A 21,000-nucleotide genomic window follows, 5' to 3' on the forward strand; every position below is an offset into this window, starting at 1 on the left:
GGCTGCAGGAAACAGCTCAGTGAGCTGTGACAGCCGGCACAAACAGCCCCTGGCACAGGCTGAGTACGATTCATGGAGTAAATAAATCCCAGAGTGTGTCAGACACCCTGGGATGGACCTGAGGAAGAGCTGTTGACAGCATCCACCTCCTCCCACCCTGGTTTTTGTGCCTTCATGTCCTTCCTCCGCCTTTACTACTGGTAAAGCCAGAATCTATTTCAAGTTACAACAGGGTTACTCCCAGAAAAGTATTTCATGCTACTCCCAGGTATATCTTACACAAATAGCTCTAAATTGTTGTAAACATTAAATAAAGATAAACCAGTGAGAGACTCCTGCAGCTGCTGCTAAAGGGGCTTCCCTACTTCAGCCTTTGGTTTTCTGCAGAAAGAAAGGGGGAAATGTGCATTTGCCCCCCTCTGGATCTGATTTATTATTAAAAAAGGCAGAATCAGGTTACTTTCGTGGACATTTATTATGAAGATGACAGAGGAACCAAAACTGAGACTCCTGAACCGACTAAACCCGCGGGAGGTCTTGGGCTGGCTTGGCCAAGTGAGAGACACCCACATGGATCTCAGCTGGGATTGGTGTCCTTGGTGCCTGGCTGAGACATTTCGAAGGACCTGGAAGGAAGAGGAGGGGGGGACATGCTGAGCATCAAAATTGTTCCCTGGCAGGGTGGGCAGGCCCTGGCACAGGTGCCCAGAGCAGCTGTGGCTGCCCCTGGATCCCTGGCAGTGCCCAAGGCCAGGCTGGAGCAGCCTGGGACAGTGGGAGGTGTCCCTGCCATGGCAGGGGTGGCGCTGGGTAATTCTTAGAATTCCCTTTCCACCTAAACCATTCTGTTAATCTGTGAATCCAGGAGGAATGAAGGCTTAAAAACTTCAGGTTGAGGCCATAAAGGGGAGTTTTGAGTGGGCTCTCAAGTGCTTTGTTGGATGAGGACTCCACCAGAGCCTCCCCCTGAACCCAGCAAGAACCTAGGGGCTAGAGGGCAGTGCTGGGCTGGATCTTTCTTGGGGTCTGGGCCTTAAACTAAAACACAGGATAGTTTCCATATCCTGCTTCTTTTGCTTCAAGATGTGCAAATTCATGTGGAAAATAGGAACAAAGGACCTACCTGGTTTTGCCCACCCAAGAGACATCACAGTCGTTGCTACAGCCCTGCACCGTGTGACGTGCAAAAGACAAATCTGTGCCAGAGCAGGAGAAGGTGTGAGAGGCACCAAGGATGGGGTGTTGTATTTGGGATGCAGTCCCTAGGGTGGTGTATTTGGGATGCAGTCCCTGGGGTGTTTTATTTGGGATACAGCCCCTGGGATGTTGTATCTGGGATACAGTCCTTGGGATGTTGTATTTGGGATACAGTCCCTGGGATGTTGTATTTGGGATGCAGTCCCTGGGGTGTTGTATCTGGGATACAGTCCCTGGGATGTTGTATTTGGGATGCAGTCCCTGGGATGTTGTATTTGGGATGCAGTCCCTGGGGTGTTTTATTTGGGATACAGTCCCTGGGATGTTGTATTTGGGATACAGTCCCTGGGATGTTGTATTTGGGATGCAGTCCCTGGGGTGTTGTATTTGGGATGCAGTCCCTGGGGTGTTGTATTTGGGATACAGTCCCTGGGATGTTGTATTTGGGATACAGTCCCTGGGATGTTGTATTTGGGATGCAGTCCCTGGGAGGTTGTATTTGGGATGCAGTCCCTGGGGTGTTTTATTTGGGGTACAGTCCTTGGGGCTTCCCAGGGAGGGAAACAGTGAGAACCATTAAACACGGGGGCTTCACAAAAGCCAGATATCCCGCTTTTAAACAATTCCTGCGGCTGCTGGGTGCTGCGGGGACCCCGGGGCGTAGGGAGGGGCTGGAGGGGGAAGGAGGAGCAGACTTACAGCAGAGGACAATGGCGAGAAGCGGGAGCGCCGACACGGCCACTGCGCTGCTCACCAGGATGGTCACGTCCACGAACTCCGTGCATCCTTCTTCTGCCGCCGGACAGAACAGCAGGGGCAGGGAAAGGAGGAAGGCAGGTTGCCACCATGAAAGCACAAACACATAAAAAATAGAAAATAAAATAGGTGGATGATGTTGAAACTGGATTTTGCTCCTGCCAAGATTTCACTTCCCCGATTCTGCTGGTTTGTTGGGTTTGTTCTTGGAGGCCTAGCAGCTGAATTGAAGAGATGTGGGGGTTTCATGAGCTGTGTTCGTGGAGGATCTCTGCTCACCGTGGCGGTGGTAGATGCTCCTGATGAGGAAGGTGCTGCTCAGCACCACGGCCACCACAGCCCCTGGTGCGGAGTAGCCCATGGTGCGCTGTGCTGCAGAGGGGCACGGCAAAAGGAGATGTCGGTCAGTGCCCACAGGTGTGGGTGCAGGGCTGGCCTCACCAGGCACTGGCAAGGGATCCACCAGCCTGAGTCAGCACTGGAGTTTTCATTTTAAAATGCTAGGGGTGATGTTTTGGGCAGAATAACCTCCCTGTGGACCAGTTTGGTCCATCGTTGGTGGGACTGCTCACCCTTTTTGCTCTTCAGACGGCTGAAATGTGTAGGCTGGAAAATCACGGCGGTGGCACCCAGGAAGTTCACCACGCTGAGGTAGCTCAGGGTGATCTCGGGCAGTATGACAGCCAAAGAAGGGCCTGAAAGACAACAGGACAAGGCAGAGACCCCGATGTTCCATTGCCCACCCCCTTCAACACCTGGACATTACATCCCTTCCCCACCCTCCTCTGACTTCCAGACTTTCCTTGCAGCCTCTCCATTCTCTGATCATTTTACTGTCCTGCTGGGACTCATCCTGGGAAAGGGCTCTGGGAAAAGGGGAACAACTGTATTAATTGTCCTGGGGGAGGGGGGCTGTGTAATGCACATGGTGGTCCAGGCTCCCCCAGACCTGGAGATCACAAGTGGAGATCACACACGGATCATGTATTGCTCTGGACAGGTCTGTCCCCCACGTTCCATGGCATGACTCCCCTGTGCCTCACTGCCTTCCTCTCTGGGCCCCACTGGACTCTGCATCTCCCATGGGGTTTGTTCCCCCTCCCTCCAAACCTCCCCAGAGCCCCCTCTGACCTTCCTCCCACATCCAGAGGATGCCAGCGGTGCCATCCAGGATGCAGGCGATGCACACCAGCCCGCAGGTGTAGGAGCTGAGCCACCTCCAAAGCTCCCCCCCTGAAAACCCAGAGCAGAGGGGGGTGACTGCTGTGAGCCCTGGGAACCCCGTGTCAGCCATCACCCCTTCCTCGTGGTGGGGTGCAGCCCATCCCCACCCAGATGCTGTAGGATATCCCAGGATCTGGGGGTTCCCAGGGCAATGCTCTTTGCTCTCCCCCACCAGACAAGGGAAATGGGGTCCCGCTCCCCCCAGCTCACTTATTCTGAGCCTTTCAGACTGGCAGACTGGAATAATTAATCCCCACGCTGCGACAGCAGCGAAGACCACAGCGATCACTGCCATCCTCAGGATGTGCTTCAAGTGACTGGAGAGACCTGGAAAAGAGCAACCCCGAGGGGCAGGAGATGGGACATCAGCAGGACCAGCCCCTTGGCTCTGGTGGCTGCAAGGGGCCTCTATTCCATTTAATTGATTTCATTTATTTGCCAACTGGTGGCCAAATACACTCCATGCCATGTCCAGCCTGGGGTGGGTGCTCCCCACAGGCCTCCTGGCCACCCTCCTGCCCATGTCCTGCTCAGCATCCCCTTGGCCAAGGGCCATCGTTTTGGACCTGCCCCAAGAGGGAAGGACCAGTCTCCTGCAAGGACTCTGCCTGGGTGGGATCAGAGCTGGGAATTGCTCTGATCGTCCCAGGATGGGCAGCTCCTGGCAGCAGCATGGGGACACCACCTCCTAGGGAGGGCGGCCACACCACGGGGGATGGAGGCTGAGGGATTGGATGGAACCTGTGAGACATCCCCAGGGAAGGGTGGAGGGCAGGAGGAGCAGAGGGTGGTGAGACCTTCAATGGTGACCTCCAGGGAGGTTTCTTGCCAGCTGATCCCGTTGCTGGCATTGCAGGAATAGGAGCCGCAGTCCGACTTATTGGCTGGCCTCAGGTACAGGACACTGCAGCTGCTGGACAGCTGGGAAACTCTGTCTGGGAGAAGGGGCTGCCCATCCTTCTTCCAGGTGATGGTGTCCACTCTGCCCTCTGCCACCTCACAGATGACCTGGCCAGTGGCCCGAGCCAGGAGACTGCTGGTCCGGAGCTGAGGGCGGGACACAGGCTCTGGAAAGGGAACAGAGACCCCAGCACTTCTCGCAGACATGGAATCACAAAATAGTTTGGGTGGGAAGGGACCTTAAAGCTCATCCCATTCCGCCCCCTACCATGAACAGGAACACCTTCCACTGTCCCAGGCTGCTCCAAGCCCTGTCCAACCTAGCCTTGGACACTTCCAGGGATCCAGGGGCAACCACAGCTTCTCTGGGGATCTGTGCCAGTGAATGTGACCCGGAGCATCCCTGATGGGCACTTGGGCTGCAATTGCCACCACAGCATCAGCCACAGCGTGGTCACGGGTGCCTTTCCCTTGGGAAGGCCGTCCTGCTGCTTTAATGGATGTGGGTAAGTACAGAGCACTTTGAAATGCATCAGAAAATGAGAAAATAGCAGAGAAGGCAGCAGATCCCACTCGGATTGTGTGTGGTTGGAAGGAGAGGTGGGTGGTGAAGGGCTGTGGTGGCATTATGGCCATGGTGTGACTGGTGAGATAAGCCAGAGCAAATGAAGGGAATTGCTGGAGCAGTGCTGAGGAGGAACTTGTGGCCGTTTCAAGGCCTCTTCTCTGTGTGGTGGCAGCTGGTGCCTGCAGAGGGCAAACAGGACAGCCTGGCCTTGAGGGGTGGGGGCTTCTCCAGAAATCTCAGCTCCATTGGCTCTGCCAGGTGTCCCCTGGCAAAGTGCTGGGGGAGGGACCCTGCAGGTGGCAGAGCCACAGCAACCCACCAGTCTCTCTGTTGTCCCTCTGCTTCCTCCACCACCTCCCCAGTTCCTCCATCTTCACACCTGTCCCTGCATCAGCTCCATCACCCTACTGGTCCCTCCATCATCCTACCAGTCACTCTGCCATCCCTTTATCCTCCCACCAGTCTCTCCATCCCTGCATTGAAGTGTGTGAAACAGGGGATGGAATTGCCTTTCCAGGATGGAACTTGTCCCTCTGTCCCAGCCAGGCCCCTGGAAGGTCTCACTGGGCAGCACTTCCAGATTTGTTCCCCTAGGACAGGTTGGGAACCTCTTTCCAAGATCTCTTGCTGCTGTCTCCACACATGACAGGTGCAAACAAACTCAGGACTGGCCCTTTGCTCAAATCCCTCTCCAACCCCTTGCCCTGGCTCTTGGTCCATGAACAGAGAGATCCTGCTTGGATCCATCACCCTGCTCCTCCCTCCCACACCCTCCACTCACGGAGCACTTCCAGCTGCACTTCCAGGCTCTTCCTGTCTCCTGTGTTGGCAGTCACTCTGTAGGTGCCACTGTCGCTTTCCTGGGCATCCTGCAGCAGCAGAGATCCATTGGATGGATGGAAAACAGCTCGTCCCACATAGGGGGCGTGGATGGCTGGGGCGTGGGGCCCGCCCTGGTGCTGCAGGATGGGCTGGGGGCCGGTGCCATTGAGGAATTCCCAGCACATGGAATTGCTGTGGGTGACGTTGTCTGGCCCAGGGAGCAGCACCGAGGATCCCACAGCAGTGGCTCTGTGGACGGCTCCCGCTGCTCCCCGAGCTGGAGGGAACGACACCAGCAGCCCTGGAGGGAAGAGAGGGGCTGGGAATGGCTGCTCTGGGGAAAAGTGTCTCTGCCCATGGCAGAGGAGTGGAATGAGCTTCTCCTACCCGAGTTTTTGTTGTACTGACTTAATTTCCACGTCTCATTCCCAATTCAGAGAACCCTGGAAAGGTTTGGGTTGGAAGGGAGCTCAAAGCCTGTCTCATTCCAGCTCTGCCATCTGCAGGGATACCTTCCACTAGAGCAGGCTGCTCCAAGCCCTGTTCAGCCTGCCTTTGAACACTTCCAGGAATGGGACAGCCACAAAATTCCTGGTCTTGTTTGGGGCTGAAGGCGTCCGTGTGCCCCCCATAGTGCAGGATTTCTGCCCAAAATTTCTGGGCTTGTCACAACTTGGGCTCTGGCAGGTGCTCAGGGACTTAGGGGGGAGCTGCAGTGGGCAGGTCACAGCTGCCAGACCCCATCCCCAGTGAAGATGATTCCAGGAGAGAGGAGGGGCAGGGGAGGCTCCCCAGCCCCTGTGGCTGCAGAGCTGGGCAGAGGCCAGGGATCCTCACAGGCTGTGTTTGCTCTCGGCCCTGGCTCAGCCTGCCCTGATAAGCACCTGTTCACCTGCATTCCCCCTGCACCTTCCAGGCAAACTGCCCTGGAAACTCCTGCTGCTCCCACGGGGGATGGTGCAGCGCAGGTGGGAGGGAAAAGAAGTGTGACAGTCCAGATAAAGTCAAGTTCTTCAGGTGATTTTCATATCTCACTCTTATAACCTTGAAAGGCAGCTGTTTTCATGCCCTCCTGCCCCCCAAACTGTAGATGTGGAGGAAGAAAATACAATTTAATGATTAAAAATTCTTATTCTCTGAAAAATTTCCTTTTTCTGCTGAGAAAACACTGTTTACAAAGAACAGAACAATGAGCTGAAGGAAAGAGGAAAACACTTCATCTTTTGCAGCTGCAATGGCCAAAACTCATCCTACAGACATTGAGAGCTCACTGACATCATCCCAAAATCAAGCTGTAGGGTAATGGGCTTCCTTTCTATTTTAGATGTCCAGAAAATCTTTGTGCATTTGGATCTAGCACAGGTTGCCCAGAGCAGGTGTGGCTGCCCTGTTCCTGGAAGTGTTCAAGGCCAGGCTGGATGGGCTTGGAGCAAACTGGGGATGGAATGGGAGGAACTTCAAGGTCCTTTTCAACCCAAACCCTCCTGTTACTCCACGGTTTGTGTTTCAAAGCAGCCAGTGACTATTTAAAGGAGCACAGTGAAAATGCTCACACGACTTTAACAGAAATAAAATTAGTGGTTTTAAAAACATCACATATTTTTACATATCTATTTTTAACACAAACACAGACATTAACATATATACCGATATTTCTGTGTGAGTACATCTATCAGCCCCACTATAAATCTGGCTAGAGCAGACTTTATCCCCGGAGCTGTGCGTGGCTCTTCCATCACCTCTCTCCTTGGGCAAACACAGCTTTGCCTTCCATGTTAAACATTTTACCCACCTAAAACGCCCTGCCCAGAGCTCCCCACGCTCTCTCCAAAGGGCTGTGGAAGGGTGAGGAGCCCAGCCCATCCCAGCCCAACCAGGCTTTCCTTACCTGCGAGGAGCACCCGGGTGGTGCCCAGCAGCTCCGCGGGGCGGCACAGCAGCATCTGCCCAGGGAAAGCAGCCCCGGATAGCCCCGATTTCAGAAATCCGCTCACAGAAATTCCGGCTGTGCTGAAAGCAGCAGGTGGGGCGGTACCGTGGGTTTGCAGCCCGGGATGGATCCCCGGTGCCGCGGGTGTTCCCAGCCCGTTTTCTGCCGATGGCTCCGCTCCCTCCGCGCCGATTCCCCTGCCAGGCTCCTCCCGGGAGTGGCAGCAGCGGCGGCTCCCGCTCTGTCCCCGCTCCCCCGGGAACAGGAGCTGCCCACGGCCGGCACCGCGCTGGATCCATCGGCGGCTCCCGCTCTGTCCGCACGGCCCAGGGGTCCCACAGGAATGCAAATTACAGGGGCAGCCCAGGTCATTGTCGTGCCCCGAGGCCAGGAGATCATCCCTATCCCTTTCCCACAGCTCAATCCTCTCCCAGAGCTGCAGCAGAGCTGGAACTTGCCCCCAGCCTGGTTCTGAGGGGAGCAGGCGGTCGGTCTGGCTCTAAAACACCTGAAAGCAGCTTTTTCCTCCACCCCTTGAGGTGTGCTGGGATCATCTACATCCCACAGGCTTTCTGCAAAGGGAATTTCAGTTTAGAGGAGGGATATTCCTGGGATCAGGACCCAGGCACCTCATTTTGTTACATCTATATCAAAATAATGGAATCCCAGACCACTTTGGGTTGGGAGGGTGCTTAAAATCCACCCTGTTCTACCCTCCAGCCATGGAAGAGATCCCTTCTACTGGACCGGGTTGCTCCAAGCCCCAAATGAGGAGGGAAGCTAAAATTGGAAACACTTTTCAGCTGGGCTGGAAGCAGCTTCCCCCGGTTTTATTCGAGTCTTGTGAGGGACGGGAGGCTCTTGGTGCCACCAGAGGGGACCAAGGGGGACGCACTGAAAGCTGCACCTGCACAATCCTGAGAGCTGGGAGAGAGCAGAGGGCTCTGCAGTGCACTGGGGGAAATGGGAAGCTCTGGGAGATACTGGAGGGAAATTCATACGGCCAGCAGGTGAATGGGGAGGGTTTGGTTTCGCTGCAGGGCTGAGGACTCTGGGGAGCCCCAAAAGCTGGAGGAAGGGCTGAACTGCAGAGCCAAGAGGAAAGGGAGGGGGTCCAAGGGAGGAATTGGGGTCCCTGTGGGACAAGGCAGCAAACAGGGATGGGAGTGGAGCCGGCTGCAGCCAGCTCGGTGTGCGGGAGGGACACACGGGCTGCACGGGGTGAGGGACAGGCGGCCCCAGCGGCAAAGGGGACCCATGCGGGGCCCTGGGATGTGCACATGGGGACGGAGGATCCCGGGATACAGCAACACCTCCAGCCTCTCTCCGGGTTCCCTGCGCTGCGCTGGCCTCACCTGCCTTCAGAGCAGCCCCAGGGTCGCCCAGACCGACATCTCCAATTCCCTCACACCATCCCCGCCCTCTGAGCCACCCTTTGGTACGGCGGGCACCACATCCCACAGCTCCTAAAACCCGTTCACAGCCACGGGGGCTCTGAACAGCAATTCCTGGGCCTCTCCTGAGGGATGGAGAGACAGCAGCGGCATCGCTGGGGCCCCGAGCCCGCCCGGGATGGGACTTTGGCTTTTTGAAACACGAATTTCTGGCATCTTGTGCCATCGTGTGGCCAGCGAGAGGCCGGTGCAGCCGCACGGGGTGCGGGATGCCGGGGCTGCCTCAGCCCAGCCCCAGGGTCCCGCTCGCTGTCCCCCCCGCTGGAGGGGGCGACTTCCAGCAGGGAATGCTCAGACGCTGCGAGCAGAACCTTTTGTCCTTTCCTTGGCTGGGGAAGGGAGTGGCTTTGTCCCCTTCCAGAACTGGAGGTGGAAGAGGAGAGATTCTCCTTCTTTTGCTGGGCTCACTCCCGAGTCTCCCCACTGCCGCCACCTGGCTGCACCACTGCCACCGCTCACCTTTGTCCCAGGGGACTGGCGGCACTTTCTGATGGCAAATACCCTTTCTGTGGGCAAACCATTCTCATTTGATACAATCTTTTATTAATATCATTGTGATTATTGCGATTTCTTCAGTAAATTGTGACTCCAACTCAGAACTTAAGAGTGTTTTTTTTCCACTATGGAAAGGGGTTGGCTGGAGGGGGCTTAATTTTCCTGCTGAGTTTTAAAATTGGTCCTACCAGGACCCAAGGCTGCCACTGGAGCTTCACCTGACAGAGGGCAGCGCCCCTGGCACCACCTGCCCAGCCTGGGCTTGGAAATCCCTCTGATCCCTGCTGACTCCAGGGGCTCACTGGGGATGGGAAGCTCTGGGGAGGGAGCACTGGGAGCATCAGGGAGCTCAGCCCACAGCAAGAGCAGATTTCAGGACTGTCTTGGCACCACGATCTCTACATTCAGTGTTTGGATTAAACAAGAGCAGCAAGTTCAGCACCTGTGCACCTGCACTGCCCCTGCCCTGAGGACAGAGCACCTCACACAGCACAGCCAGGGGTGAATTGGCCCAGCCCTGCTTTAAGGTCTGGTCAGAGCAGAGGGAAAACCCCAAAAGATATGGCAGAATGAAAAATGTCCAACAGCAGGATTTGCTTTTGTGCCTTACCCTGTGGCACTTCAGCATGCCAGATCCCAGGAGCTGAAAGGCATCTCTGAGTTACATTCAGAGGAGGAGAATTTTGGGAAAAAATACACCCAAAGAGTGAGTTTCATGTACTAGAGAGTATGATGATGATGTAACACCAATTCCTTAAGAAAGGATGGAAGAGGAGGCACGGTGGGAAATTCGTCAGAAATCCTGGGGCTGCGAGTATTGCCCTCAACAGAAGTGCAGTGCAACAGGCAGAGGCAACAGCAGCATGGCAGTCTTGGAAGTCCAGGAAAAGTGGGAATTCCATCCCTCATCTAACATTGTGATCTCTGCTTCACACCATGCACATCCTTGGTGCTTCCCTTTTCCTTCTCTAACCTAAACCTTCTCAGAAATGCTCAAAGCACACCAGGATCTCTCCAGGCCCTCTCTCGGGCAGCTTGGCTGCTTCATCAGTGATAAGAGACAAGATCCCAGAGATTTCCACTCTGCTCTGCTAAAAGTCCCCTAAAACTGGCAGCTGGAAAAAAAGGCCAAACAGGGAATCCTGAAGGCACTTGCTTGGAGGAGCACTTACTGTGGTGGGATTAACCACAACTGAGCCACCCTGGCTGGGAGGGCCAGGCTGGGAGCACGGACAGCAAGGGCTGCCTGTGCTCAAAGGCAGAGCGTGATCCCAAAAAATGGTACCACAACCTTTGGTTTCCACCTGCCCCCTGGCCTGAGCAGGCCCTGGGAGCTGCTTGGAGAGGGTGGAGGTGCCTGAGGTATTGCAGTGGCACAGAGGGCCTGGAGCACCTGGGGAGGCACCAGCCCAGCTGGCCTGGTGTGGAGTGGGGCTGGGGGCTCCTGCCTCTCCCAGGGCTGGCACTGAGGGGCTGCTGGCAAAAGTGGGACTGGGGGCTGCCAGCAACTCCCAGAGCTGAGTCTGGGGGCTGCCTGCCTCTCCTGGCAGTGGCACTGGGAGGGTCCTGCCTCTCCCAGAGGTGGGGCTGGGGCTGCCTGGCTCTCTGGAAGCCGGGCTAGGCCTGCAGCCCCAGCAGGCGGGCAGTGTTCAGCACATCATCCCTCGTCAGGTAACACCCACAGAGCTGCCGGTACCCGGTGAAAGCCTCCCGGCCGTGCAGGACACGCCAGTTATCCACAAACAGGACCTGCAGGAAAGGGAAAAGGTCATCAGGAGGACAGCAACCACAGCAGGCAGGGCCAGGAGCCTCTGGCAGGGCAGGTCCTGGGGATCCCTGGGCACTGGAAGAGCAGGTAAGGGTGTACCACAGTGGGCAGGAGCCTCCTGTTCCACATTGGCACAGGTGAGGCTACAGCCAGCTGTTCCACAGGATCCAGCACAGCTCTTTCACCAGCTCTTTATGGAGCCAGCCTAGAAACACATTTTGGGGTTTCTTTGCCTTTCTACTGGAGAAGAAATAGTTCATCAGCAATAGACAGTGGCCAACTTATCACTGAGTCCCAGAATGCTTGGGTTGGAAGGACCCTTAAAGCCCATCTTGTTCCACCCTCTGCCAAGGGCAGGGACACCTTTCACTATCCCAGGCTGGTCCAAGCCCCATGGAACCTGGATTTGAACACTTCCAGGGATGGGGTAGCCCCAACCACCTGCCTCTGTGGTGTCACTTACCCATGTAAGGGCTCAAACATAACCACAGAACTGTAATTTCTTCTTGAAGAAGTGAAAGCCTGAAAAGTAAGTGTTCTGGCCTCTCTGCTCCTGAGGATTCTCATTTCAGTGGCTGGAAACTGAGACTAACTTTCCTCTGAGGCAGAGCTTGAACTAAACATCTCTGCCTCACCTGGGAGCTCATACTGCTTTAGGACAGCAGAAAAACATGCAGAAGGCACTACTGTTAACACTGGAGCACTCAGAACAAGGAAAACTGCTGGGTATGGCAGCGCCCAGACATCGGCACACCCACGGCGCATCCTGCCCTTCTCCCTGTGCCAAACCCACGGGACTCAGCTCCCAGTCCCACCCTGAGCAGTGCTGGAGGATGCAGCTCCAGGGCCCACCTTGCCTGGCTTCAGCTTGACCCAGAGCTCGTTGTGGGGCCGGCGCAGCTCGGCCGTGAGGGCGCGGTGCGCGTGGTACCAGCGGCGCACCACGTCATGGGGCACCGTGTTGATCACGGCACGGTCGTAGTTGTTGTACCTGCAGGGAGAGGAGAGACAAGAGGTTGCCCCCAACGGCTCCAGGTGCTTCCAAGGGAACCTCAGGAGCCTGTGGGATTACTGGGTATTTAAGGGAGGCTGCAGAGGTGACCAGAGAGGTTGTGCTGCCAGCACAGAACTTTGGGAACACAGCACTGAGGGCAGGAGAAGTTTACCATCAAGTGCACAACTGTTCTTCCTGGCTTTCCATGGAAGGACATGGCAAGACTGAGAGTTGCTTAGAATAAAAGTGCAAAGCAGTGCTGGACAACCTCTAGAACTGAGGCAAACTGGAGTTTCAAAAATCAGCCCAAAATTCCTTTGGAAGGGATCACTCTGCACTCCCCCTGTTCCCTGTGTGCCAGTATAGTTTCTAGAGGCTTCTCCAGAGAAGGGCTGAATTTTTCTGCATCTCACATAGAATGAGATGAGAGCTTGGAGCTGAAGGGAGAATACCAGGAGTAAAAAAAATCAAAGTTCAGCACTGACACCCATCTTTGTGTCAGTGGTGCTGACGCTTCCTCTAAAGCGAAAAGAACACAGGGTGTTCCTGTGGTTTCATCCCTGCTCATTAAAGATACACTGCTTTTCAGCCCATGGAACATTCTGGAAAACCACCACCACAACGCCCTCTCCTCCCCAGAGGCCTCCTGGCCGTTACCTGATGAGGTAAAGCTCGTTGTTCCAGGGGTAGACGTTGAGCACCGGCCCCACTCCGATCATGTGGTTGTGGCAGCCGCCCACGTTCTCCACGTACTCGTGTTTGAGGGGCACCTTGGCCAGCAGCTCAAAGTGCTCTGGGGCCTGGTGCAGCACCTGCTCGGCCGCGTGGAACCCGTCCACCAGCAGCGTCCGCCCGCCCGTGCCCTCGTGCTTCAGGCAGTGGAACACCTGGATGCTGCAGGGAGACAGAATCCGAGAGCAGTGACCTTGGCTGCCTATGCCCTGGGCACCAAGTGCTCCCCGAGGACACAGCCAGGTGTGGATGGATGCACCACCCGTCCCTGCTGCTTCTCCACACCCAATCCCACATGTTCTGCTGGGTGAGGAGGCAGCAAACTGCTTGTGCTGCATCCCAAACCTAGTGACACGAGTCTGGGCACTTCGGGAGCTGCAGGATGAAGGCCGTGTCACCCAAAATCCAAACCCAAAGAGGCTGTGGCTGCTCCATTCCTGGAAGCATCCAAGGACAGGCTGGGTGGGGCTTTGAGCAGCCTGGCACAGTGGAAGGTGTCCCTGCAGCAGCACGTACCCACAGGGCTCCTGGAAGTAGGTGGTGTCCGTGTGACGGTCCAGGGCCAGCTTGGTGTAGGCTGTGTCTCCCCGGGAGAAGTCAGAGGTGAAGTACCACATCCTGCCATAAATGGTCTCTCTGGAAAAGAGATGGGCAGTTATCATAGGTCAGTGTCTGGGTAAGGCACATCCTCCCCTACATTTGAGTTATTCCCCTCTGTCCCATGCACAGAGTCATTAAAGCAGAACAACTTCACAAAATTCAGATTGTCAGGGATGGTGCTTCTAATCCCTCTTCTGGTGTTCAGCTCCTCTCTTTCCTCCCCAAAAGACTGGTCATGATGAGTCTTCCCCTCCACAACCACTGATGTTTCCATACCAACCATCATCCCCAGTCATGGAAGCGACACAAGGAGGTGCTAAGTGCAGCCAGCCCTTACTTGTAACCACACATGGTTGCCCAATAATTCCATTTCTTCTTCCCAGTATCCTCCTCCAACACGCACAGGAGGGAAGGGACACCAGGCAAGGCCAAACAGCACTCAGGGGCTACAGGGGGAGGGTGCCTGGAGACAAAAGCTGGCTGGATATTCCCTGAAGCCTGTTGTTTCCATTGGGAGTGACTGTTCATTAACAGGAATCCCTCCTTTCCCAGGTAAATCAAACTGTTTCTACAGCTTGGATAAAGCCCTGGGCCCAGCCCCTGGCATGCCATGCTGGCAGTGCTTTACACAAACCCAGCACCAACACCTCTCACTGTTTTTCTCCAGCAAGAGCTCCAACTGGTCTTTGATCTCCCTGGCTCTCAGGGCCAGGCTGCCCTCACGACCCCTCAAGTCATAACAGGAAATGTCTCTCCTTGCAAAGCCCTGCTCTTCCCAGCCAGCCACTTCCTTCAGTCCCTCCTCTCTGCACAGTCCCACTGTCACAAAAGTCATGGGATGCTCTAGGGGCAGCTCAATGACTGAGTGATTCACAGCCCTTCCATAAAGGAGGGTGGGTCCCACAGTAGGATCCTCCACCCCAGTCCAGGGAAGCAGCCAGAGCATTTGTCTGCAAACCAGGCCATGCCACACAAAACACAGGACAAGGAGGCAGCAGCTTTCCAAACAGAAAGAAAACAAGTTTATCCATTCCAGGACAGCCCAGATACCTGATTATGCTGATCCTCTTTGCCAAGATTTCTGTGTCTTCTTTGGTGGGAGGGACATTCTCCACGAAAGCAATCCCGTACAACAAGAAGTTCTGCAGGAATTCCTTCAGACCCTCGTCTGTCTCCAGGAAGCTCCGGCAGTCGATGGAGGGGACCTGGGCTTGCTGATAGATCTCAGCATTCCAGAGGATCCGGGGGTGCATGACCTGCTGCTTCTGCCCCTCGTAGCTGTTCCTCGCCAGCCACTCCAGCCCATACCGTGTCACGTGTCCATCCGGCCCTGGCACAGGGACAAGGGCAGAGTCACCAAAATCCCACTGGCCAGCCTGACATCGTGGCACCTGTCAGCCCAGGACAGGCCTCACCCTTGTCACCTGTCTGGGGATGGGTCCTTTGCACCCTGTTGCCACCCAAAATATGACCTGAAAGGCCACAAGTCCTAAAGGTGTCATCATTGCTGCCACAACTCCAATTTCAGGGCAGCTGCTGAAACCCTCTCCAAATTCCCAGCTAACTGTTGCATCTGCAGTGGTTTTGGCTTTTGTTGACAGGCCTCCAAGGACAACCAAAACCCTGAAGTCAAGCTCTCAAATAAAAGGAAGAAAGCAGCTGGGGAAGTGAGGAGAAAGGACAGAGAACAGGCATGGTGAGCAGGGCTGACAGCTGCTCACACAGAACAGGGAAGGAAAAGAGAAGCAACCATGTCATGCCCCATCTGTTCACCACCTGCACTGCTGGGGGAGTTTGACCAACCCAGGCACTGCACACACACAAGAAGGGCTGGGGGCAGGAAATCCACACCACTTTGATGCAGAGCTGTGTTTACAGTGACAGCAGTGTCTAAAACTTGCTCACAGCTCAGTGTCTTCCCAGCCAGGCAGACCTGGGGGTAATGCTGTCCACCAGCAGGCACAGGAGGGCACAGGCACTCAGGACTCACAGGTGAGGAAGAGTGTGGTCTCGTCCACCCGCACGGCCTGGGGCTGGATGGCCAGGTCCACGCTGGCCGTGTCCAGGCTGCGCTGGCTGGTCTTGGCGTTGTAGCAGGAGGCGGAGCGGCAGTGGTCCCGCAGCCACACGAAATCCAGGCGCATCACGGTGCTGCCGTACCTCAGCTCTGCCAGGGAGGGGAGCAGAGGAGGCTTTGGGGCAACAGGGAGGACAAACAAAGCCAAGAATTGAAGCCCAGAGCCCACACTGTGTCATCCCAATTACAGGGGATGCAGTGGTATCCCTTGACATAAATTGTCACAAGAGGAAGACCTGGCAGAGGATTTTATCAAAGGCCTGGCTCCTTTGGAGCCACTGTGTAAAATGGTGAGAAATTCCCTTTGCTTGCAAGTGACTCGGAGTACTGAGATCCCACTGGCCTCAGCTGCCAACCCTGAACAAGGCTGGGCAGCAGAGGTGGGCACACACCAGAGCCGAGGGGGCTGTGCCAGGTAAAGCCTGAGCATGGCACAGAAAATGGTGCCTGACAGGGCACAGCTCAGAGAGTTTTTGTTCAGGAATCCCTGGAGTTGGTTACTCATTTAGCAGTGCCTCACTTATCATAGAAGACAAGGCTGCTCCATCCTGCCTTTGGGAACTCCAGCAGGGAACATGAAACAGCCCCCAGTGTGCATCCCTCTGTTGCAGGCTATTTCAGAAGGAAAGCACACATCATCCCAGGGAACAAGGGGGGAATCCCTCCCTGCTGTCCCTGGGCAGAGCAGGAGCACCCTCCCCCAGCACACCTACCGAGATGGTCTTGGTGCAGCTGCCAGGCACAGCAGGGGGACGCTGGGGCCGTGGGGTGGCAGCGTGCAGGGACAGCCAGGACGGGCCCAGGGCCCCGGGGCAGCCACGGCCAGCGACGTCCGGCGCTCCCACACCGGCCCCGGAGCAGCCACGCCAGCCTCTGGCACCACATCCTGCCAGTCAGCAGAGAGGCAACAAGGGGACTTGGATGTGACACTCTGTCCTAAACCCCAGCAGGACACAGCCCTGAGGAGACACAAAGGACATCCCAGGATCCTGTGAGGGTGGGCAGGCCCTGGCACAGGGTGCCCAGAGAAGCTGTGGCTGCCCCTGAATCCCTGGAAGTGTCCAAGACCAAGTTGGACACTGGGGCTTGGAGCCACTTGGGTTCGTGGAAGGCGTCCCTGCCCATGGCAGGGGCTGGAACGGGATGAGCTTTAAGGTCCCTTCCAACCCAAGCCATTCCATGATTCTGTGATTTACCAGGCAAAGCCAATCCAGGAGAGACAGCTGTGTTCAACACTCTTGTGCAAAACAGTGACAAAGCCTCATCTCTCTGAAGGTCTTGTCCCCCCTCCAGCATTCCCAGTTTGAATTCACCATTCCTGGATGGAACTGCAGCAATCGGGGAAGCAAAGTGACCTTGGTTAGGGAAGCAATAACAGAGGAATCTGGTAATTAGGCCAGTTCTAGAAAAAGCAGGCAAAACAATGAGGAGGAGGAGGAAGATCTCTGCTGCTGGTGAAGGACACAGCTGGCATGAAGGAGAAACCACCGTGATTAATTTTAGGATAGAGGTTAGAAGGCGATTTCTCCAAGGGAAATTTGTAACAACTCTTCAGTGCAAAGAGCAAGGGCAAAAACCTGACAAGTTTTAAGAGATGATGCCTCAGTCTAAATGCCTGTCATGTTTGTGAATTTCGGGGGGCCAGGTCTAAACCCAGCAGGATTTTAACAGCACTTTGAAGTGCACTGAAATGTGGTCTCTCTGGATAAGACGCAGGCTCAGAAAGCATTTCTTATCCTAGACTTCTGATTTTCCTTCATTTTCTTATCTGGCGAGTCCAGGCACTGGAGCTCTGGCTGTCCAAGCTGCTGCTGCTCTGCAGAGACCTCAAAAGCTGCTGATAACAACCAAATCCACAGAGGTGCCACATTCCCAGCAGCAACTTGTTAAGCAGGGATAAAAGAATGCAGACATCCCTAGGGAGAAAAAGTGGGAATGTTTTTGAAGAGAAGGTTTGAGATGAAGGCACACTGACACACTTCAGCCACGGAGCCCTTTCCATGAGAAATTTTCCCAACATTCAATCTAAATCTCCCCTGGCACAGCTTGAAGGTGTTTCCTCTTGTCCTAGTCCTTGTTACCTGGGAGAAAAGACCAAACTCCCTGGCTCCAGCCTCCTTTTCCAAGATATCCAGTTCCTGTTCCTGCTGCCCAGCTCTGAAAATCTGCTACACAAAGAGGAATGAGCCTCACCTGACACACAAATCTCATAACCAAGAGAAGAAAATCTACAGCTACAAAACCCAGCAGCTGCCCCTGATTTTTATCAGCTTTAAAATCTTAAAGAAATTATTTAAATCCCTGAACCAACAACTCACAAAGCTTATCTGAGAGAGGGAAAGTCTGTACAGTTTGGCTTTTGGATCCACTATCCCAGTGAGGGGTAGAAAACAAGGAATCTAAACAAGGAATCTTGCCTGCACACACACAGAGGACCCAAAATGCCAGGAAAAGGCTCACCCACAAATCCATCAGCACATGGCCTGTGCCTGGGCCAGCTCCAGCCTTAGTCTGATCCTTACACACACATTTCTTTTATCTCCTCCTCTCCCAATATCAAAACTGAGAAGGAAATTAACACAGGTAATGGGAAGTGACCCAGATAATTAAACCTAATCAGGGAGATTTCGTGTTGCTCCTCCTGGAAGAAAACACCACAGGCAGCCCAGGGAGAGCCTTAAATTCAATCTTTCCAAGACCTACTAAAACTAAGAGGCATTAAACCCCCAAAAATCTGTATGATTAGGGAGGATTTATAATTTTTGTTGTTTCATCAGAGCTAACAGCTGGATGAGCTACATGAACAGCAAACTCTCTTCCTGCACCTCCTGCTACCTCACCTTTATGCTTTATGTGGTCCAGACACATGGGCAGCAGTGAAATGAGAGAATTCCAGACAAGATTTCCCTCGGAATTCAAAGGGAAAGGGCAGGAGGGAGCAGAAATTAAATGCTCAGTGCATAAACACACATGGTAGGTGACACAGGACCCACAGGGTGAAGGAGAGAACAGTGCTGGAGGGAAAAGCAGAAACCTCAAATCTATTGTGATTTGAGGAATTCCCATCAGTCTTTGGAGAGAAAGGACAGGAGATGCTGTGGAAGGAGCAGAAAGGAAGGCTGGGAATCACAGGGTTTAACCCTAACACTACAGTTTGTCTCTCAAGAAACATTTCAAGGAAACAAAACTGGGTTTAACCTCTCTGAGAAAAAGCCACAGTCCCCATTCTGGGCAAAGGAAATGGTGAAAAAAATGAGTGACCAAATCGTTTCAGCAATGGGAACATCTAAGAAAGGAGAAACCCACACACCTGGAGGCTTTCACCAGCTTTTAGCCAAACCCTCCAGGGCATGGGATGACCCTGCTGCCCTCCCTGCCCTGCTCCAGCCCTTCCAGCCTGTTTGTCCAGCTCCTCTGAAAAAAAAAAAAAAAAAGGTGTTTTCTATGAAAAACACCTCAAACATTCAGCTGCTCACACTCACTCAGTTTTTACTCCTGGAAGCACCTGGCTGGAACCAACGTTTCTGTTCCATATGGAACAGGGAGCTGTGAGAAGCACAACAGTCCAAAGTGCGGGAAAGGAATTTGGCTTTTGATCCTCTGGGATCCTTTAACCTGACAGTTCTCTCTGCAGTGGAGGAACACCAAGAAAAAGAGAAATTCTGCAAAGGCTGAGCTGCCCTGAGGGCTCTGCCAGAGCAGCCAAGAGCACAAGCCCAGGTGACAAACCAGATCCCCCAGGACAGCAGCACCTCTTGGACAGGACACAGGCAGAGTTTAACAGCCTGAGCTGACTCAGTTAATTACAATTAATTACCACAGAGACAAAAAGCAGACTGGCTGTTCCCTGCTGAGCTCTTGCCTTCACGCTGCAGACAACTCCATCAGATCTCAGCTGTCAGGAACCAGATTCCTCTTCCAGCCCTTCCCCACATGGGATTTCAATGAAATTAAGGAGCTAATAAAGATATCCCAGGCACTGCCAGCTTCACAGCTACTTCATTTTCCTGGAAGCAAAGGGAATTATCTGCTCACCCCACGTTTCACACTGACCACCTGATGGCAGGCCCCATTCTCAGAACCTTATTCCAGCCTCCTGATTGCGTTTCTCCCAGGCAAAGCCTTCCCATGCCACACAGCTCAACAGAAACAAGTTCTAATTCTGTTGTTTTTCCAGCAAAGCAGCCAGCCCTGATGGTAGAACCCCCCAGAGGAGTTACTCCAATAAACTCCTACTGCTAAATCACTCCATGCTCTGAGTCCTGCCCGGGCAAAGAGGAGCCAGGCAGCTCTCCCGGCCAGGGTGGGGTTGTGTTTTTCCAGGGAATGATGGAAAACAGCTCTGCCCACGAGCTGCAACCTTTCATTCCCTTTCGCTGGGACCGTAATTCCCGTGTGAGCCCGGGGCTGGCATTACCTGGGACCCTGGAACGGCGGGCGGAGCTGCGGGACGGCGGAGCGAGGTTCAGCGGGCTCGGGATGCTGAAGGGATGGCGGAGAGGCTGAGGCGGAGGGGCTCAGACCGAGGGGCTCAGACCGAGGGGGTTCCGCAGGGTCAGCGCCGCTGCCCCGGGCTCTCCGCCGCTCCTTCCCCCTCCTCCGCCTCCCTGCGCCCACCAGGCCGAAAGCGCCGCTCGGAGCTTTCCCACATCGGCCGCTGCTGCCCGAGGGAAGCGGCGTATGGGCGACCCTGGAAAGAGGGGAAAAAACAAGGAAAAAAGCGACGCTGCAAGCGCGTCCCTCACCGAGGGGGCCCAAGCGCAGCCCCCGTGCGCCGCGGGCAGGACCAGCCGAGCTCGGGGGACCGGGGGACACCGCGACCCCCACCCACCTCGGCGGCTCCCCGTTGTCCCGGCGCGGCCCCGGTGCCTCGGAGCGGCGTTACCGGGCCCCAGAGCCCGCAGGCGGCGGCAGGGCCGGGTCGGGAGCGGGGCCGGGGCCGCCTCAGGCCGCCCCGGGGCGGGGCCGCCACCGCCATAGAGACACGCGGGGCAGAGCGCCCGCAAACCATAGAGCTGCGGCGGGACGGGGTTGGCGGCAAGCGGGACCGGACCGGGACAGGACGGAGCCGCACCGGGAGACGCCGCGGCTCCGGCGGCCACTCCGGTCTTGGAGGCCGCGGGACGAAGCGCCGCAGGCGGCACGGAGCTCGGGGAAGGGGATGGAGCGCGGCACACGCCTCACGGGGACGCGCGGGTGCCGCCAGCCCGCGGACAGCGCCGGCCGTGACGGGCTCCGGCACGGAGCGGCGCTGCGGAGTGCTGCCCCCTGGCGGGCAGGCGGGCACATGGACAGCGAGAGGCGCGGCGCTGCCCCGTCCCTGTCCCCGTCCCCGTTCCTGTCCCTGTCCCTGCCACTGCCTTCCCCCTTCCCTGTCCCCATCCTCGTCCCCGTCCTTGTCCCCGTCTCTGTTCCCGTCCCTGCCACTGCCTTCCCCCTTCCCTGTCCCCATCCTCGTCCCCGTCCTTGTCCCCGTCTCTGTT

General features: G+C 55.5%; 2 protein-coding genes across 9 annotated transcripts; both read right to left on the minus strand.

The window, feature by feature from the left end:
- Positions 1-382: 382 nt before the first annotated feature.
- Positions 383-9,245, minus strand: LOC135447839 (hemicentin-1-like). Of its 6 annotated transcripts, XM_064712958.1 has the most exons (10): positions 7,356-9,245; positions 5,427-5,768; positions 3,975-4,244; positions 3,388-3,504; positions 3,085-3,186; positions 2,526-2,648; positions 2,233-2,325; positions 1,897-1,989; positions 1,124-1,196; positions 391-626 (listed from the first exon to the last, which is right to left on the minus strand). In XM_064712958.1, exons 1-10 carry the CDS (start codon positions 7,408-7,410, stop codon positions 578-580), a joined length of 1,317 nt encoding a protein of 438 aa, XP_064569028.1. In that variant the 5' UTR covers positions 7,411-9,245; the 3' UTR covers positions 391-577. The 6 variants fall into 6 exon arrangements, with proteins under 6 accessions (XP_064569033.1, XP_064569031.1, XP_064569028.1 ...); XM_064712963.1 differs by lacking the exon at positions 5,427-5,768 and having other exon boundaries at positions 383-626; XM_064712961.1 differs by lacking the exon at positions 3,085-3,186 and having other exon boundaries at positions 388-626.
- A 126-nt stretch (positions 9,246-9,371) lies between these two features.
- Positions 9,372-20,467, minus strand: TMLHE (trimethyllysine hydroxylase, epsilon). Of its 3 annotated transcripts, none has more exons than XM_064712965.1 (10): positions 20,349-20,467; positions 19,935-20,207; positions 16,714-16,845; positions 16,231-16,476; positions 15,431-15,607; positions 14,491-14,770; positions 13,357-13,476; positions 12,766-13,002; positions 11,967-12,105; positions 9,372-11,095 (listed from the first exon to the last, which is right to left on the minus strand). In XM_064712965.1, the coding sequence occupies exons 4-10, from the start codon at positions 16,400-16,402 to the stop codon at positions 10,964-10,966; spliced, it is 1,257 nt and encodes a 418-aa protein (XP_064569035.1). In that variant the 5' UTR covers positions 16,403-16,476; positions 16,714-16,845; positions 19,935-20,207; positions 20,349-20,467; the 3' UTR covers positions 9,372-10,963. The 3 variants fall into 3 exon arrangements, with proteins under 3 accessions (XP_064569035.1, XP_064569037.1, XP_064569034.1); XM_064712967.1 differs by lacking the exon at positions 16,714-16,845 and adding an exon at positions 18,828-18,931; XM_064712964.1 differs by lacking the exon at positions 16,714-16,845.
- Positions 20,468-21,000: the final 533 nt, after the last annotated feature.

The sequence above is a fragment of the Zonotrichia leucophrys genome, chromosome 4A (genome assembly GCF_028769735.1).
Source record: "Zonotrichia leucophrys gambelii isolate GWCS_2022_RI chromosome 4A, RI_Zleu_2.0, whole genome shotgun sequence".
Lineage (NCBI taxonomy): Eukaryota > Metazoa > Chordata > Aves > Passeriformes > Passerellidae > Zonotrichia > Zonotrichia leucophrys.

Coding starts and splice junctions, on each gene's coding strand:
- LOC135447839 (XM_064712958.1), bottom strand. CDS start 7,410: ATGCTGCTGTGCCGCCCCGCGGAGCTGCTGGGCACCACCCGGGTGCTC. Junction 4,245..5,426: donor AGTGCAGCTGGAAGTGCTCC/GTGAGTGGAGGG, acceptor TTCCCTTTCCAG/AGCCTGTGTCCCGCCCTCAG. Junction 3,187..3,387: donor GTCTGAAAGGCTCAGAATAA/GTGAGCTGGGGG, acceptor CTGGGTTTTCAG/GGGGGGAGCTTTGGAGGTGG.
- TMLHE (XM_064712964.1), bottom strand. CDS start 16,402: ATGTGGTGCCAGAGGCTGGCGTGGCTGCTCCGGGGCCGGTGTGGGAGC. Junction 12,106..12,765: donor AACGAGCTTTACCTCATCAG/GTAACGGCCAGG, acceptor CTCTCCCTGCAG/GTACAACAACTACGACCGTG. Junction 11,096..11,966: donor TCAAGCTGAAGCCAGGCAAG/GTGGGCCCTGGA, acceptor CCTTTCCTGCAG/GTCCTGTTTGTGGATAACTG.